Source organism: Xenopus laevis, chromosome 4S (assembly GCF_017654675.1).
Source record: "Xenopus laevis strain J_2021 chromosome 4S, Xenopus_laevis_v10.1, whole genome shotgun sequence".
Classification (NCBI taxonomy): Eukaryota; Metazoa; Chordata; class Amphibia; order Anura; family Pipidae; genus Xenopus; species Xenopus laevis.
The window spans coordinates 117,887,431-117,907,430 of NC_054378.1; the positions used below are offsets into that span (position 1 = coordinate 117,887,431).

Consider the following 20,000-nt stretch of genomic DNA (forward strand, 5'->3'; position numbering starts at 1 on the left):
ATCCCTTTAAGCCTAGACAAATACAGTTGCAAATTCAACCCAGCATTTTGGAGAGCCTCTTACAGCTTGAATACCTGAGATCTGCCCAAAAATTGGCCGGGTATCTATCAAGCAGTTTAGAAACTGATGTCATTGAAATCCACATCAACTTGTTGGTCCTCTCTCAAAGGGTCTTTCCAGGTGTCCATTATAATTCAATTACTGGCTTGAGGGTCAATGTTGGAAAACCCAACAGGTAAAGCAGTTGAAATATAACCTGTACTGGGACACCAGCCAAAAACGAGTAAGTTCCTAGTAACTACAGTAGTAACAAGTAAAGACAAGCAGTAATATTTCAAAAAAATGTTGCAATCTTATACAGGGTAAGGGTGATGAGCTTTTTTCTTCTCCACCAAACACTTGGGCTGGTAACAAACAGGGTGGAAATAATACAGGCACAGATGTGTAGTGTATGAGCGAGACTCCAGTCTGTGCATTATATAGTGAATAAAGTACCCCCTCTTGTAAAATATAAGGATATTATAAGTTACCAAGGAGTTTCATGACCATATAAAAACACGAGGCCGAAGGCCGAGTGTTTTTATACAGGTCATGAAACTCCGAGGTAACTTCTAATATCCTCATATTTTACAACTGGGGGTACTTTATTTATTATAATACACAAATTTCAATGAGTCATGTGACAGAAATTACATCAGAACTCACCGTTTATAACTGATGACATCAGAACTCACCGTTTATAAGGATATAATTTACAGGATATTCATGGCTTTTGTGTATTATATAGGGATTAAAGAACAAACTGCAGGTATAGACGACATACGTTAACCATCTGTACTGATACGAGAAACATCTGAAAAGGACAAGGGATGCACCGAATACACTATTTTGGATTCAGCTGAACCCTCGAGTCCTTCACTAAAGATTCGGCCAAATACCGAATCCGAATTTGCATATGCAAATTAGGGGTGGGAAAGGGAAAACATTTTGTACTTCCTTGTTTTGTGACAAAAAGTCATGCAATTTCCCTCTCTGCCCCTAATTTGCACATGCAAATTAGGATTCGGTTCGGCCGGGCTGAAGGATTCGGCTGAATCCGAATCCTGCTGAAAAGGACGAATCTCGAACTGAATCCTGGATTCGGTGCATCCCTAGAAAGGACACAACTCCATTCAATAACAACCTTAGGGGTATATTTATCAAAGAGTGAAGTTAGAGATCACCACGGTCCTCTAGAGTGAAATTCCGCCTCTCTCCATTCATTGCTATGGGATTTTTAAAGGCGTATTTATCAAATGGTGAATTTTCACCCATTGATAAATACACCTTTAAAAATCCCATAGAAATGAATGGAGAGAAGCGGTATTTCACTTTAGTGGACTGTGGTGATCTCTAACTTCACTCTTTGATAAACCCCTGAGTGTTTCTCTGGTCCCTGCTCAATAGAAAGCAACAAAATCATAGGCATTAACCCTGGCAGAAGGTCCAAACTGAGAATCAAGATAGGCCCTGGCATTTCAAGTACACAGAGGCCCAAACAGCCACTGAATTGTCTATATGACATTTGCCGGAATGTACAGGTTGCCAGTCCAGGTCTGCCTGGCAGATGGGCACAATGGTTTACTGATCTGCCAAGGCTTCAGCACATCTCTTCTCTGCTTCTAGAACAATAAGGAACCACAGAGGGTTACACAGAGTGGTCAGCAATAGAAAGAAAATATGAGTTGAAAGGGAAAGTTCACCTTTGAATGGATTTTTTTAAGAAAGTTAAAGTGGCCATAGATGTTAAGATTTTTAAAAAGTATTTTCATTATTGTAGGACCAAGCTTATCTGGAAACACATGATTCGTCGATCAACTAAAAAGACCATTTAAAGTGATATCGTATAGCTGAAGCCAGGAAACTGTGGGTATCTGCCTGCTTGGCCCTGCATACAATTGGACAATGGATAAATTTCACTGTGAGCGATGAAAACTTTGTAACCCGATCGATCCATTTTCTGACAGACGTCGGACAGATGCACGTAGGGTCGAACTGGACCTTGGCGGCGCACCAGGTTTCAAACTTCCGGGGCCCCCGTGCATGTGCAAATAGCGGCACACGGTGCTGCATATAGTTTTTTTGGGGGGACCAGCCGATCTGGTGAGCAGGTCTGGGACGGCAGGGGCCCCATTGGGTTTTTTCCCGGGGTCCTGCTGGTCCAGTCCGACCCTGGATACACGATCGTTCAGCGCCCACTAACTTGAATGTACTCTAAGCAACCTTTCTAACTAGTTCTGACTAGGAACTAGTCTTTCTAAAGTAGCATCAGCCTCTTCCCAGCCTGCAACAGAAAATGCCATTTGATTGTCATAGGCCAGGGGTAGGCAACCTGCGGCTCTGGAGCCTCATGCGGCTCTTCATCCTGCTTGCTGCGGCTCTGTCTTGCGGCTTTCGCCATCATGTCGTCCAGATCCGGACTGAGAATTAAAATAGGCCCTGGCATTTCAGGTACACAGAGGCCCAATCAGCCCACACCAGCCCACAAAATATTGACTTTCTATGGCACCTTCTAGCAGCCCCTCTGGCATTTGCCAGAACCCACAGATTGCCAGTCCTGGCCTGATGCCATCTAGGTGCCCCTGCACTTGCTGGCGGCTTCTTGAGTGTGAGACCGGGAAGCCGCCAGCAGGTGCGAGGGCTGTATAGACGTCCCAGGAGTGACGGGCAAGACTGAGCCGCAGCAAGATGATTCCTCATGGTCCTTACAGCGGTCACACACTCAAGACAAGAGAGGGAAGATCAGCATGGAGCTTCAGAAACACAAGTCACATTAAACAGATGAGAAGACGAACATTTAATAGGGATATTCAGTGTTTAATTTATTTCAAAGTAGGCCTACACATACACACTTCTGTTTGTTGTATTCTGATGTTGTAACAGTTAAAATTAAAAAAAGGTTAAAACTTTTAAAAGTTTATAAACTGTGATATGTTTTGCGGCTCCAGACTATTTTTCTTTAGTGGACGAAGGGTGCAAAATGGCTCTTTTGATAGTAAAGGTTGCTGACCCCTGTCATAGGCGGTGCCAACGGGTCACTAAACTTTAGCTAAAGCCAAATGTGCCAAGGGGCCACTTACTTTCTCAGCACAGCAATCTCATTCTCTATGCTGGTCTCTTTCCCCTCCAGGGCTTTCTTTGGAATACACTTTATGGCTACCAACTTCTGTGTCTTCTTTTCCTCTGCCAGGACCACTTCAGAGAAAGCACCCCTGTAGGGAAGAACACATGGGACAGATATTAAATGTCACTTAAAGGAGAAGGAAAGGCTACAATTAAGTAAGCTTTATCAGAAAGGTCTATATAAATACACCAGTAAACCCTCAAAGTAATTTTGCTCTGAGTCCTCTGTCAAAAGAAACACAGCATTTATTTCCTTCTATTGTGTACTCATGGGCTTCTGTATCAGACTTCCTGTTTTCAGCTTAACCTTCAGGGCTAGGGCTTGAGCATGCTCAGTTTGCTCCTCTCTCCCTCCTCCCCTCCCTGCTGTAATCTGAGCCCAGAGCTATTAGGGAACAGGGAGAGACTCAGGCAGGAAGTGATGTCACGCCAAGCTAATATGGCAGTTGTCATCCTAAACAAACAGAGAGAACTTCTAGAGCTGTTTGTGTTATAGCTTGTACTATTGTGGCTAATCTATTGGCAATAAACTGCTTTGGTGCTTTACTTCTCCTTTAAACAGAGCATTAATTTGATACAAGCACACAAGGGCAAGCAACTCCAAGTTAAACCCTAAGCTTGTTACACAGACCATTCAGATCCAGATTTCTCTGGGACAGCCTTCTTTTATTCAGAAACAGACTGTGCACAGTATGCCACCCAATAGTATAGGGTATGAGCACACATGAGAAACAACACTATGACTGTGGGGTGCCATACTGTGCATGCCAGGAGGGTCTTACCAGTTCTGAATGGCACAGGGTGGGCGGCCTTTGAAAGCTGTGATGCCTCTTTGGTGGTGAATTCCTTATGAACACCAGTGGGAGGGAAACCTCTTTGGTGAGTTATGGAGAGACATCAGCTGAGTATGCAGAAGTATCAAGAATGGCATAATATCATCCATCCATGCCATCTTACATTACAACGTGGTGCCATGCAGAACGAACATTAATGGCATGAAGGGTCTGACCAAGTGATATGTACCGAGCTTGTAAGAGTGTATAAAATTATGCAAATTACAGGCTGTGGCAATACATGGGCAACTCCAGCACTGGGCAAATTTGTCCCGTTTCGCCCCAAATTTCCCGAAAAATTCACGAAACTGGCGAAAAATCTGCAAAATGCAGAGTTTGAGTCAATGTCAATGTTTCCTCTGCAAATTCCGGATTCAATCGCCGGTGGTGAAACGCAGAAATTCGCGCCTGGTGAATAAATTCGCCCATCACTACCTTCCCTCTGTAAGTGAATTATATTAAAGAGAGTAAATATAGTTCCTTCCCATTCTGTATGGTCTGACATTCTAAAGCCACACTGCACGCAATGCCTTTGCCAACCCCAAACTGTGCTGCTCAGTGTCTGCTGTAGGGAAGGAATGCTGGTAAACACTCTGTGTTACGGAATTTTTCCCCTTTCTTTTTCGGTAAATGCACCAATATTGGCTTTCCCACTTCTCCAAACATCCAGCCAAAGCAAAAATAATCATTTAAGGAAAGAAAATATTTTCATTGTAGGTAATCAGCACCAATTCCTGCTGAAATAAGCGAGAGTTCAGCTCTGCAAATAATCTCTAGCTCAGGGGTGTAAAATGTGCACCCCAAGGTTAGGACTACACGGGCGTTTTCTGTGCGATCCGATCACTTACCGTATTTCCTTCGCATGCGATTTGACGCCTGCGTTTTTGCGCAGCGCGTCGGATCACACAGAAAACACCTGTCTAGTCCTACACTAAGGGATGGGTGGCACCCAAGGTGTTCTGACCCCTACAACATCCCATAGCTCAAAATATTACTGGTAGTAGTTTTTTAGACTTTCAATCATAATCCTAAGAACAAGGGTTCACCCCAGATGTCCACCGTATTTAACCTGCAATGCCTCATGAAAAGGGTTGAAGCAAAGAATAACTTCTTCTATATTTCTACTCAACTGGCCTATGGGGCTGACTCCATAAGCAATCACATGATACACTCTCCTGTTATTAAAGGGGCAACCATTTAAATAGTAAACAAAATCACCCAGTTTTCCATCCATTGCTTCAGCAGTTTCCCTGAGGAACAGTGATGGGAAGATCTGCCCCAATGTTCTGCTTCAGGTGTCTCTGATGAGGGAAGCCCTACCCTAAAGTATAAGAACATCTGTTGGGGCACTAATAAAACATTATACCGCAAAGGCAATTAAAACCAGGGCATTTTCAGCAGTGGAAATGGACTGCACCATATGTCACAACCCTGAAGCACTGGTTAACACGAAGCCTAATAAATAAATATCATGAAATCTCATTGTAAGCTCTAATGTGCCGAGCCCTCTTTATCCCACTGTATCCGTCAGCAATAGTTTATCATTTGTATGTTCAATGTAATTCCAGGTGAAGTTGTTGCACAGGTATGAGACCTGTTATCCAGAATGTTCGAGACCTGGGGCTTTCTGGATAATGTTCTTTCCCTAATTTGGATCTTCAAAGCTAAAATCTATTTCAAAATAATTTAATGATTAAATAAACTGAATAAGCTGGGTTTTCCTCCAATAAGGATTAATTAAATCTTAGTTGGGATCAAGTACAAGCTACTGTTTTATTATTACAGAGGAAAATTTGGATTATTTTTTTTTAAAGGTTTTTATTTTGCATTTTAAACAAAAAATAAACAAATACAACACAAATATGCTTGACACTTATTCAGCTTCCGTTTAGAAATTTGGATTGTTTGATTATAATGGAGTCTATGGGAGATATCCCTTCTGTAATTTGGAGATTTTTGGATAAGGGGTTTCCAGATAATGGATCCCATACCTGTACCGTGTTAAAAAAATAAAAATAACATAAAGGTGATCCCTTTATTGGCTAAGATAATCATAACAAGCTTTCAGAACAGTTTAGTATCCGTTTTTAAGCTGTACACACCCCAATCTATTGTACAGCACTCCAGTATATGTCAGAGCTTTATAAATACCTGATAATGACAATAATAATGGGATAAATCTGGGTCAAATTTGGAAACGGTTAACCATAGAAGTGCACATGCAAACAGCGCGTCACAATGGAATATTCCACCCTCCGTCTCTAGAAATCCGTATCATTTGCCCAAGACGCTCTCCAAGGGAGTATCTTTCCTGTCAAACGGCCAGCAGGACCATCTGTTTGCGATCATATCAAGCACGTATAGGCTCGCAGGAAGCACACGTTCCAGCTCTCTCCAGTGACTTCCTGTCACTCCGGCTCAGCACATACCTCAAGACCTCAAGAAAAATTTGTGCATTTCTTGCAAAATTCGCAAAACGGCGCCAGCATCTTGTTTTTGACGCTGGCGCACATTCGCCGGTGAAAATGCGCCGGCGCACATTTTTTGGACGCCGAGGAATATTCACGGCAATTTCACCAATTTATTCGCTGGCGGCGAATCACGGGAATTCGCCGCATATTCGCGCCTGGCGAATAAATTCGCCCATCACTACTCAAGACAAAGGCTTCGAAATACTGGGACAAGCAGGATGTATCTGGGTATTCTGGTTACTCTGGTTTCTAAAGTTGGGAAATGTCTACTTAATATTTCTAGTGCAGATTTGGTTCAGTTTAGTTCCATCCTCGACTATTATACCCATATCATCTTTCCTTGTTGCCAACTGCACCCTCTTGTGTCCTATCTTTTTTGCCTACACTTCCCCTTACCTTGATGTTTATTAAACCATAATCTTATGATTTAAGGGAAGTGTGATCAGCCGGGGGTTGTCTGCCTTTGGTTCATTCACCTTTTAGCCAAACACTACAGTAATCCACCATTCTATCTTACCACTTTTCAGTTCAAGCCCTCCTTAAAGGTGAACTAAACCCTAAAAATGAATGCAGCTAAAAATGCCATATTTTATATACTGAACTTATTGCACCAGCCTAAAGTTTCAGCTTGTCAATAGCAGCAATGATCCAGGACTTCAAACTTGTCACAGGGGGTCACCATCTTGGAAAGTGTCTGTGACACTCACATGCTCAGTGGGCTCTGATTGGCTGTTGAGAAGCTAAGCTTAGGGCTCGTCACTAATTATCCAGCAGAAAATGAGGTTGGCCTGTAATATAAGCTGATGCTACAGGTTTGCTGATTATTAAATTCTGATGCTAATTGCACTGGTTTCTGTGCTGCCATGTAGTAATTATGTGTATTAATTACTAATCAGCCTTATATTGTGACATTTCTATTCTATTTGTACTGTATATTGTGAGTGGGTCCCTAAGCTCAGTAAGTGACAGCAGCACAGAGCATGTGCAGTGAATCAGCAGAAAAGAAGATGGGGAGCTACTGGGGCATCTTTGGAGACACAGATCTTTACTGATAAAGGACTGTGGTTGCCTTGGGCTGGTATAGAAACACAAAACATAATGTACAACATTTCCATCTACTTCTTTAGTTAAGTTTTAGTTCTCCATTAAAGGTCCAGCCTTGGCCAGGTGTCTAAACTTTGGTCATGACCTCTTTAGCTATTTAGGTCAGCAATTATATATTCACCCAAAATCTCACCCGAGCCGACCTTAAGCTTGGGCTCTCAGGTGTATCTAAAAGACCAAATGGCCATTCTCCCCATTTCTAACCCTAACTGGCCTTCAGGCTGAGCCCCTTTTGCCCGTGCTCCAGATCCCCCTAGAGGGGCCAGTTCCACAGTTTGGGAACCACTATTTTATTTCAATGTGTCCCATGGTATTCCTGAAACAGAGAAAAGGCAATTACATGGCCTGGCTAGACACCACTAATATAACGGAAGACAAATCGCTAAAACTACTGCCACAGACCATCCAAATTATTCATTGCTCTATTAGAATATGCAGTATGGAATATACAGATATCTCAACTTAGCTATGATGGGGACTATCTATGGTTATTAATATATAATTTCATATTACCTTGAGACTAGAGCAGCTGGATAGCCCCTGGGGGGAGACAGGTATTAATAAATAATATTAATAAATAAATGGAAACAGGAAGGCATCGCCTACATCAAATATTGTTAATGTATAATTAACATTCTGCTTCTTGGATTTCCCCATTTCCAGCCAACCAGAGACAGAAATATACAATGCACCTCAGTACATACAGAGCAAAACAGATCCCCAGGATACCGGCCTCCCCGGGAGAAGAGTCCAACTGTTATACAGATAGAATTCTGTCCTACTCTGAGAGAGATGTGGCCCCTGGGGCCCCGTTAGCCATTAACGCCTGTAAGCACCAAGATGCAGAGTCGTGTGTAAAACATCAAATTGCATGTTGCAAGTGGGCTCAGTTACTGCAGAGAGAGACGGATTTGGATCAATAAGATCACTGCAATTAGCTGGTAATTACATATTTACTAGTCACACCTCCAGGATATAATATTAGCGCATATCCTAGCAGGGGGCGCGTCTACCAGACTGAAGCATTACATTACTACTTTAATTAAGTGATATTGGAATGTAATTGTTACTTATGAGAGCTACCATACTGCTTGTGTGTGCAGAATAATAGCAGTGTGTTTAAAAAAAGTGAATAAAGCTCAAAAACCTTATAACAGCTTTTATTTCCATACACACAAATGCATTGGGAACACGGCACATTCTATTCCAAATCAGAACACAAAGAAAAATGTATCGTATTGTGTTGTTCCTTTACAGAAAGTGAAGAAAAGGGAATATTAGGCTGTTCCAAAAAATAGCAGTGTCTGTCTGCATTCTTCTTTACAAATTGAAACATTCACTTATAAACTGAAAAATGTTTTAAGATTTCGCTTTCCTTTGAATGACTGAACTAATATTGAGTTGTATAATCAGTGTTTCTGCTGCACATCTGTGTTACATGGAGTCCACCAACTTCCAACAACCTGTTACATTCCACAATTATTCTGCATTTCTTGGTTTTGCCTCACAAACAGCATTTTTGCTGTCACCACACGTTTTCTATTGGATTAAGGTCTGGGGATTGGGCTGTCACTCCATAAAATCAATCTTGTTGGTCTGGAACCAAGATGTTGCTCATTTACTGGGGTGTTTGGGGTCTTGTTCAAACTCCCATTTCAAGTGCATTTCCTATTCGGCATAAGGCAACATGACCTCTTCAAGTATTTTCATGTATTGAAACTGATCCATGATCCCTGGTATGTGTTAAATAAGCTCAACACCTTATAGTGTATGGCATGAGAAACATCCCCATATCATGATGCTTGTGCCACCCGCTTCACTCTGTACTGTGACGTCAATTCAGTATTTAGACCTAAAAAGAACAATCTTGCTTTCACAAAATGTTGTGTCATTTCTCTTTAGGACAGTCAATATGTTCTTTGGCAAATTGTAAGCTCTTCAGCAAATTGTAAGCTCTTCAGCACGTATTTTTTTCAACAATGGGACTTTGCAGGGGCTTCTTGCCAATAGTTTGGCTTCACATAGGCGCCTTCTAATTGTAACAGTATCACTGGTAACTTTACACCTTCTTTCATCTTCCTGGAGCCAGGCCCGGACTGGCAATCTGTGGGTTCTGGCAAATGCCAGAGGGGCTGACATAAGATGCCATAGAAAGTCACTATTTAGTGGGCTGGTGAGGAGCTAATTGGGCCTCTCTGTATTGGAATGCCAGGGCCTATTTTGACTCCCAGTCCAGACCTGCCTGGAGCTGATCATTGGCTGAGTCTTTGACATTTGGCTATTCTTCTTTCCATTCCAATGGTAGTTTTCAGTTTTCTTCCACGTCTTTCAGGTTTTGGTTACCATCTGAAATCATTTTAGCTGAGCAGCCTATCATTTTCTGCACTTTTTATATGTTTTCCCCTCTCCAATCAACTTTTTAATCAAAGTACACTGTTCTTCTGAACAATGTCTAGAACAAGCCATTTTACTTGGATTTTCAGAGAGAAATGGACTATAACCAGCAGCACAACATTTGCTCCTTCCTTAAATAAGGGCTGGACACCTGTTTTTCCCCAGAATGAATGAGCTCACTAATTGAACCCCACACTGTGATTATTTGGAACACGCAGTGTCGGACTGGCCCACCGGGATACCAGGAAAACTCCCGGTGGGCCCAGGTGTCAGTGGGCCCTTCTACTCACCCAACTATTTGCCTTGTATTCCTATAAAACAGCACTTGTCCCATTTCTATATAAGAACAAAGAGAAGAAATGGAGGTAGAGACTGATGATAATATTTGAGAAAAAGTGATTAAAAGAATAAAGAAAGTGAATGACAAAAAAAGGAAAATATTTTGGAGCGTGGGCCTGTAGCCAAAGGTTATCTGGAGGGCCCCAGGCATCCCAGTCCGACACTGGGAACACGCTATTATTTGAAACAAGCTATTATCATTTTGAGACTGCTATTATTGGGAACAAGCCTCAATGAATGATCCAATGACACAGACTCAGCAGCATGTCGGGACTGTTGGGTCTGTCGGTTTTCCATTACTCTACTAAACCTACTAGTATATTATTTGCCATGGAGAAATATAATCACCAAAAATAGTGATTGATCAGGTTAGTGATGTCGGACTTATTCTGAACACAACTGTATATATGCATGTGTTCAAATAAAAAAAGAGATGGTATGGCCTTTGTGTACAATAAATACAGATCCTTAGGGACAGCTACCTTTTGCCCTTGTTGAACTGCAACTCCCACCATGCCACTGGAAGCCTTTCAGATACGATGGACTACAACTCCCAGCACCACTGTGGGGCAGTCAGAGAGTGAACGCTCTCATCTGTCTATCGTTCCTTGTTGTCCCTTTTCCCCGTAGTCTGCCATTTACTTTTCCTCGTTCAGCCTCTCCCCTTCGAGTGGTGCTGGAAGTCTGACAAAGCCATCTGCCTCCATGGCAACGGAATATAATTCTCATTTATTTTTAGGAAACATCAGAGTGATTCCAATGCATATGAAGGCACGGCGTAGCCAAGATGCCCGAGAAGACCCTGGATACACATGCGTCATACGGTTTAACACAGGCTGCAGTGTAACCCTCTCAGTGCCGGAAGCTTAACAGGGTGCATTCCACAAGAGATGTCACATGGGGATATTAATTATACGGGGAAAAATGATTAAGGCTTATGGCCCTTCCCTGCTTACCATTTTCATCTGTGCCAACAGGAGCCTTATAATTAATGCATATGTCTATATCTGTACATTCTAGAGAGATTCAGCTAAAGAAGCTCCAGCAGAGTCCACCTTGAAACCTGCTGTTCAGTTCATTACCAAAATGTCTAAAGCTAATGGCACATTAATAGGTTGTGGCGTTTCTATTAGCGCTGTTTTTGCGCTGCTCAAAATACGATCCAAATATACCGCAACTCTCCCTGCGCTGTAGTCAAATGAATATGCAGGAAAAGGGATACAAGCATTTCTTAATGACTTTTAAAGGGGTTGTTCACCTTTAAATGAACTTTTAGTATGATGTAAAGAGTGATATTCTGAGATAATTTGCAATTGGTTTTTATTTTATTTTTTTATCATTTGTGGTTTTTAAATTATTTAGATTTTTTATTCAGCAGCTCTTCACTTTCAGCAATTTCAGCCATCTGGTTGCTAGGGTCCAAATAACCCTAGTAACCATGCACTGATTTAAGTAAGAGATTGGAGTATGAATAAGATGCCTGCATAGAAAAATGACTCATTAAAAATGATCTATAACAATAAATGTGTAGCCTTACAGAGCATCTTTGTTTTACATGGGGTCAGTGACCCCCCATTTGAAAGCTGGAAAGAGTCAGAAGAGGATGGCAAATAATTCAAAAACTATAAAAAAAAAAATGAAGGTCAATTAAATAGTTGCTTAGAATTAGCCATTCTATTACATAATAAAGTGAACCACCAATAGTGATGCTGGGAGTTGTGTCTCTTTCAGCAAGAACAGAAGAACCATGATCTATTTTGCAAATGATCCCAGGGCACCATTTTCCAAATTATTGAACGGGCCTTTAAGAGACAGATCGGTTTGTTGCTCTGGGAACTGCCACGATTCCTATCATCAACACCAGATTTATACTTTTTGCACCACTAAGCTCACTTGCACCTCAACCCACCCCCTCCCACACTTCTTACTTTTCCTTACCTTCTTCTACCCTCAATAGAGCTGCTCTGGGGACTGCATGCCCAAACCCCAATGAAGAAGTGGCCAATAGGTGGAACGCCACCCCTACAATTTTGATACTAATACCCGGGTCCTTTGTAATCTTCTTCCCACAAACCCATGCCTACCCTTTACTTAGATGAACAGGTCAGTATCAATTTAAAGGAGATCAATATTAAAAATCACTGGAGGGCCCTGTTGTTGGGCAGCTAATCCCTAACCTGTTATCCACAGCTGACACCGGTACTTTCTTCACAAACAGCATTAAAGGAAAACTATACCCCTCAAACAATGTAGGTAAAAAGATATTGCATAAAACAGCTCACATGTAAAACCCTGCTTCATGTAAATAAACCATTTTCATGATAATATATTTGTCTAGTAGTATGTGCCATTGGGTAATCATAAATAGAAAATTGCCATTTTAGATAATAAGGGCCGCCCCCTGGGATCGTATGATTCACGGTGCACACAAACAAACCATACATGTTAGGTCACATGAGCCAATTAACAGACAGAGTTGTGTCTTTTGCTTCCACACTTACAGTTAGAGCTGCAGTATTTCTGGTCAGGTGATCTCTGAGGCAGCACACAGACCATCACGAAATGGTGGCTCAAGGCAAGAGATGTAAAAGGACAAGATTTACTTAAATATATACATAATATACAGTTTGATAAGATTATTTAATATACCACTTAATTTGATATAAATTATCTGTTTCTCAAGTATTCATTTTGGGGATATAGTTTTTCAGACATTGGCTGGTGTAGAGCAGGGGTCCCCAACCTTTTTGACCTGTGAGCCACATTCAAATATAAAGAGTTCGGGAGCAACACAAGCATAAAAAAAAGTCCCTGGGGGTGCCAAATGAGGGCTTTAAGCAGCTATTTGGTAGCCCTTAAGTGGACTGGCAGCCTACAGGAGGCTCTTTTGGCAGTAAACCTGGTTTATGCAACCAAAACTTGCCTCCAAGCCAGGAATTCAAAAATAAGCACCTGCTTTTACGTCACTGGGAGCAACATCCAATGGGTTGATGAGCAACAAACCACTGGCTGGGGACCACTGGTGTAGAGGATACCCAAGACTAGGTGGTTGCCATTGTGGAGAAACTGCCCCAGGCCACTGCATTTTCTAAAGAGAAGCACCGGCACAGGGTAGATGCTCCTCTACCCTTTCTGCTATTCCAATCATTCGGGTACTTAGACCATACCAGGTATGGCTACTTGCATGGAATACTTTGGTTCAGCCCGTGGACCAATCAACCGGATACCAGAGCATATGAACAAGTTTATATCCACCATCAGGCTAAGAATCCTGGCTATAAAGTTTCCCAGTCATGTTGTTTCCTGTTGATCAGAGCAGAGGAGGCCTTGGCTAGATAGCGGCGCAATGCAGTCCTCTCCGCTGCTGATGAATGAGTAGGTGGATTGGGAAGGATGGGGGGGGGGGAGTAAAGGAAAATAATTATAACAATGTGGAGTGGAATTTATTTTCTACCCGCACCTTGTGTAATAATAAGCTGCACAGAGAAAATTGCTAAGCAACCGGCCTGTTGTGCCGACACAGAGACCTCATTGGGTGGAAGAGTGACCTGCAGAGGAGCCGGGGGGAAACACAAATACAATTCTGGAGTTTAAACTAAAAGAGAGAAATAAAATAGAGGGATAAAGACAGCTCACCAAGGAACATGCCACTTAAAGGGAATGTAAACCATAAATCAGAGCTGTGCACAATGAAATAAAGTGTAATTCTAAGCAGTTTTCATATATACATTGCTTACACATATCCAATGGTTGTGTCCCTATAGAAAAATGCAGCTGTGGGCCCTGCTTGAACCCCCTAAAAGAGACAACTCTATGACCACCAGCAATCACTTCTGGCAAGGCCACAGCCCAGCAGCACCATAGTTGTTATGCAGGGGGGCTGCCGGCTGGGTTAGCACCTTGCAATATGCTTAATAAGTTGGCACAGTCAGATGTACAGAATGGGAACCGACACATAAAAGGAATGTATTTATAATATCTAGGGTGTGTTTGTTTTGCATCATTCCTATAGCTTGTACAGGCATGAATGTGTTTATGGAGAAACCTGGCAGAGGTATCACGGCGCTCCCCCAAGGCAGCAGGGATATTAGTGCAAGCACGGAGCTTGCAGTAGTAAAAATGAAAAAGAGACCCCAAATTTATAAATAACATCTATTACATAGATATAATATGTATACAGAATCTCTCTTTGCTACATAGAATTTATACACGAGTGGGAGTTGCCATATTGTTTGAATTAATAGCCTTTCTCTGTAGTATTTCATAGGACATGTATGGGATCTGTTAACTGGAAACTCATTATCCAGAAAGCTCTGAAAAACAGGAAGGCTGCCTTCCATAGATTCCATTTTATCCAAATTTGTAAAAATTATTTCCTTTTTTCGCTGTAACAATAAAACAGTAGCTGGTACTTGATCCCAACTAAGATATAATTAAAGGGATACTGTCATGGGAAAAAAAATTTTTTTTCAAAATGAATCAGTTAATAGTGCTGCTCCAGCAGAATTCTGCACTGAAATCCATTTCTCAAAAGAGCAAACATATTTTTTTTTATATTCAATTTTGAAATCTGACATGGGGCTAGACATATTGTCAATTTCCCAGCTGCCCCAAGTCATGTGACTTGTGCTCTGATAAACTTCACAATCACTCTTTACTGCTGTACTGCAAGTTGGAGTGATATCACCCCCCTCCCTTCCCCCCCCCCAGCAGCCAAACAAAAGAACAATGGGAAGGTAACCAGATAGCAGCTCCCTAACACAAGATAACAGTTGCCTGGTAGATCTAAGAACAACACTCAATAGTAAAAACCCATGTCTCACTGAGACACATTCTGTTACATTGAGAAGGAAAAACAGCAGCCTGCCAGAAAGCATTTCTCTCCTAAAGTGCAGGCACAAGTCACATGACTGGGGGCAGCTGGGAAATTGACAAAATGTCTAGCCCCATGTCAGATTTCCAAATTGAATATAAAAAAATCTGTTTGCTCTTTTGAGAAATGGATTTCAGTGCAGAATTCTGCTGAAGCAGCACTATTAACTGATGTGTTTTGAAAAAAACATGTTTTCCCATGACAGGATCCCTTTAATAATCCTTATTGGAAGCAAAACCAGCCTATTTGGTTTATTTAATGTTTACATGATTTTCTAGTAGACTTAAGGCAGTGATCCCCAACCAGATGCTCGTGAGCAGCATGTTACTCTCCAACCTCTTGGATGTTGCTCTCAGTGGCCTCGGAGCAGGTGCTCATTTATAAAATTCCAGGCTTGGAGGCAAGTTTTGGTTGCATAAAAACCAGGTGTACTGCCAAACAGAGGCTCCTGTAGGCTGCCAGTCCACATAGGGGCTAATAATAGTCAATCACAGCCCTTATTTGGACCCACCCAGGAACATTTTTCATTTTCTTGTGTTACTTTCCCCAACTTTTTACATCTGAATGTTGCTCACAAGTGAAAAAGGTTGGGGACTGCTGGCTTAAGGTATGAAGATCCAAATTACAGAAAGATCCGTTATCCGGAAAACTCCAGATCCAGAGTATTCTGGATAACAGGTACCATACCTGTATATTATTAACCAAAGTTAATAACTGGAAGTCAAATGACCAACCCCAGCAGGCAACAAAGCACCATGTGTCTATTGAAAAAAAAACGACACGACACTCCCCATTAAATTATCACTTCCAGAAGAAGGAACTACATTTCCACTCATAGAAACCCAACACTTCTATTATCCACAGGCCATACACTGTGCCAAGAAAAGCCTAAATCAGATCACTGAGCTGTCAAATATAATAAATATGAACCTCATTACCCACATAGCTGATCACTGTTGGGACTATGCCTTTATCTTGGATTGGTAGATATTCGGAGCTTTGTTAAGGATTAGAAACTGTATTTACTTGGATATCGGAAATGTTTATTCATGGTATATTTTGGCATTCTACTGACGTGAAGCTTGAATTTATTTCCAAAACCCATTTTAGAAAACAAATCGGTAAACTATAAAGGGGGTGACATAATAAATGGCCTTATATTTGCTTCTCATCTAGTAGTATTTATATCTCATCTGATATCGGTTACAAGATGTTGGAAAACTAAAGATACACAGTAGGGTTGCCACCTTTTTTTTTTGTTGAAAACGGGCAGGGGGCCGGCCGGTGACATAGGGGGGCAGACCAGTGATATCGGTGGGCGGGCCGGTGATGTAGCGGGCAGGGCTGGTGATGTCAGGGGTGGGACTGATGACATGCCGATCAGCTATTGGCTGATCGCAATGTCATTCATTTCAACTTTTCACCAAGGCAGCCCTTCTAAAAACCGGGCTGTTTGGGTGAAATCGAGAAAGGTGGCAACTCAAAGTACAAACTCTAAAAGTACAAAAGTAGCTTTTAGCATGATCCGAAAAAATCGACACTTAGGGGTTGATTGATCAAAAGTCGAGTGTTAAAGAGTTTTTTTTTACCTGGAATGAGCTTGAATGACCTTGAAACTGGAATGGTATCTTAAATAAGAATAAACTCAAATGTGAAAAACCCGATTCTGCGAGTTCGAAACCCGCAGCCCGAAAACTCGAATTGATTGAGTTTACTGCAGAAAAAAACTCAATCAATCTATCTAAGCGACTTCTCATTCCAGTTTTCAGCCAAAACCCTCTGAAAAAAACTCGAACATCAAGCAGGCTGTTAACCTCTTCAAATGGTTCCAGGCACCTCGGCCACTGACTTCTACTGAACCTCGACAGGTTTTAGGTGTTTTTTTTGGGGATTTGAGCTATTTTCAGGGTAGAGGTATCATGAATCAGCCTGTTTTTTTCATTTTATGCTCTACAGAATAAGCACAGATCTCTCTTCTCTGTTTCAGAGCACTAAGACTTCCAGGTAGCTCCTTGAATTGATAACTGTCTGTACTAGGAAGCTCTCTGTCCAAATCGGGAAGCACATAGATGTTCCCCCTCTCACCCCCTACCTGTGATGCAGACATGCAAATTATGGAGCAGCTGCAACAGGGCCAGGTCCTTACCGCCTGACATGTGGTGTCCCGCACCTGACCCTAACCCGCCCTCCCTTGGCCCAGCACCCGCTTGCATCCACACTTCTGAGTTCCTTTTATAGACCCGCCCTGTCGATGACATCACAAAAGGGGCGTGGCGAGCATGCGCATCGTCTATAAAAGACAAACCCAGAAGTCAGAAGAAGAAGTCAGAAGAGCTCAACCCGAACCCACCCAGGATAAGTGTGCAAGGTCAGCCCGAACTTGCACGACCCGTGGGTAAAGAGTTCCCATAAGGAGCAGGAAACCCACTTCCTAGTGCATAGGGTTTTTCGGCAATAAATCTTATTCCCCCGAAGACTGCACTAACTTATATATCACTGTAGTTCCGTATCATCTGGAAGGCTGGAGGCTGGATATAGTCACAGGTGTCCAAAGGTTGGCCCTATAGTGTGCCTTTTTTATTCATATATATACAGATATCACATCTATCAACCAGAATGCTCAAGACCTGGGATTTTCCAGAAAAGGAAATGCCCCCTGCCAGCGCTAGGTTACCCACACCAGGAGGGAGCTCCCGGTGCGAGCAGCCACTTCCTGTCACTAGCATGCGCATAATGAAAGGCTGCTCCGAATTGGTAATTATGCGCATGAGTGTGACGTCACATGTGCATTATGCGAATGCGAGTGACCGGACATGGCTGCTTGCACCGGGAGCTCCCTCCTGGTGTGGGTAGCCTAGCGCTGGCATTTAAAAAAAAACTATTATCCCCAACTGGGAATGCGGGCTCTATTAACCCACACCTTTGGTTGGGGATAACATTTTTACCCAACAAGTGCCCTTTAAGCTATGCCCCTTGGTGTTCTCACAGTGTGCAGGAGATGGCACTGTGCTACAGTATAAAGGTCTGGGTAACCATGTGCTCAGGGTCCATTGTTTCAGTCTTTACCAAGCAGGCATGGAGGGAATGGGTAGTGGAACCTAGGTACATAAGGATAAACTATACTCTGTTATAGGTCACTCTAGGAGTGAGAGGTTATTTAGTTGAGTGGCCTCAGGCTCTGACAAGGGATTAAGATCCCGGGTACTAATTGCCCAAAAATTGAGACTAAAGGTGGCCATACACGGGCCGATAAAAGCTGCCGACAGACCGTGTCGGCAGCTTATTGGCCCGTGTATGGGGCCCCGCGACGGGCTTCACCGATCGAGATCTGGCCGAAAGTCGGCCAGATCTCGATCGGATGGGACAGAAAATCCCGTCGGATCGCGGCCGCATCTATTCGTTGATGCGGTCCCGCGATCCGACCGCCCGTTTGGGCATCGTTAGGATCCGATCGTTGGGCCCTAGGGCCCACGATCGGATCAGCCCGATATTGCCCACCTCAAGGTGGGCATATCGGAGGGAGATCCGCTCGTTTGGCGACATCGCCAAACGAGCGGATCTCTCCATGTATGGCCACCTTAAGAGTACAGATTTAGGGATGTAGAGATTCCCTGCTGCTGTGTACAGTCCCATGCCTGCAGGGACTAAGCTGATCATTGGTGCTTGTGAATATATGCGATCATCTGTGCTCTTAAAGAACCACTGGTGCCCAATTATTGTGCACAGCATTTTATTACAGTTCCACTACACCCTACCTCCAAAACCGTTGCGAGGGCTTTACCCCTGAGAAAAAGGTCTCATCCGGAGAACAAATATGTGTTAGAGTAACACCATCCGTTGTCACTGAGAGGGTCAGTTTATATGAGATAATGATGAGCAGGATTTGAGTGTCCTGGCCTGAAAGTTGTGGGAACCACTCACTGCTCCAGTGCATGTTCTGTGATCTAAGAGAGATCAGAGAGAAGCCGCATGAAAGCTCTTCCTGAGAAAACCGCAGCCTCTGCATTTAGCACTCTTCTCTTAAAGCGATACATCCTGTGACATCCCCTGCACGGCCGTGTTACATAAATATGTAGGGGGAAGATGGGCATATCACATCTCTGTGAAAATGAATGTAATAAACACACAGGCTTCTCTATTAGACTGCAGACTGATCAGTGATATTTGAGAATCTGCCCACGTAGGGACAAGATTTCTCCGATCTCATGAAGGGTTCCATTGGACATGTAAACTGGCCATAGATGCAAATACAGTATATAGAAAATATATATAGATTATTCTTAATCTACACACTTTTGTAGATTTTCAGAACGGGTGTGGACTAAGAATAATCATTCCAACATTTTTCGTACCATGGTTATTGGTCATTTAGCTGATCGGACAGGTTACAATATTTCAGCCAACAATAAAATCTTTGCACGTGTTGCTTATCTGATGATATTAGTGGGTGATTGTTAGTGATGAGCGAATTGTTTTGCCAGGCATGGATAAAAGTCGCCATAATAAAAAAAAAACCCTATTTACTTTAATGCATTTGGAGTTAGGAAAAAAAAGAAGTGATCGAAAAAATTGTCACAGGTAAAAAATGTTGTTGCCTCTTGACTTCAATGCGTTTAGTGAATTTTTCACCATTACGCAAATTTTTTAAACAGGTGCGCAATTTTTTTGCCAAAGCAAAATAAGACAGATTCGCTCATCACTAGTGATTATCACTATTATATGTCGGACACCACTTTCGTACAATTGCTGTTTGTCAATTAATCACCAAAACTAGGGATGCACCGTATCCACTATTTTGGATTCGGCCGAACCCCCGAATCCTTC

The 20,000-nt window shown here is 42.4% G+C and overlaps 1 protein-coding gene across 2 annotated transcripts in view; it reads right to left on the reverse strand.

The window, feature by feature from the left end:
- camk1.S (calcium/calmodulin-dependent protein kinase I S homeolog) overlaps positions 1-20,000 on the reverse strand; it is a 120,713-nt gene that overhangs the window by 32,340 nt on the left and 68,373 nt on the right. For both annotated transcript variants that reach the window (XM_018259392.2, NM_001086810.1), the window contains 1 exon segment: positions 3,120-3,251. In XM_018259392.2, the coding sequence (XP_018114881.1) occupies positions 3,120-3,251 (132 nt within the window).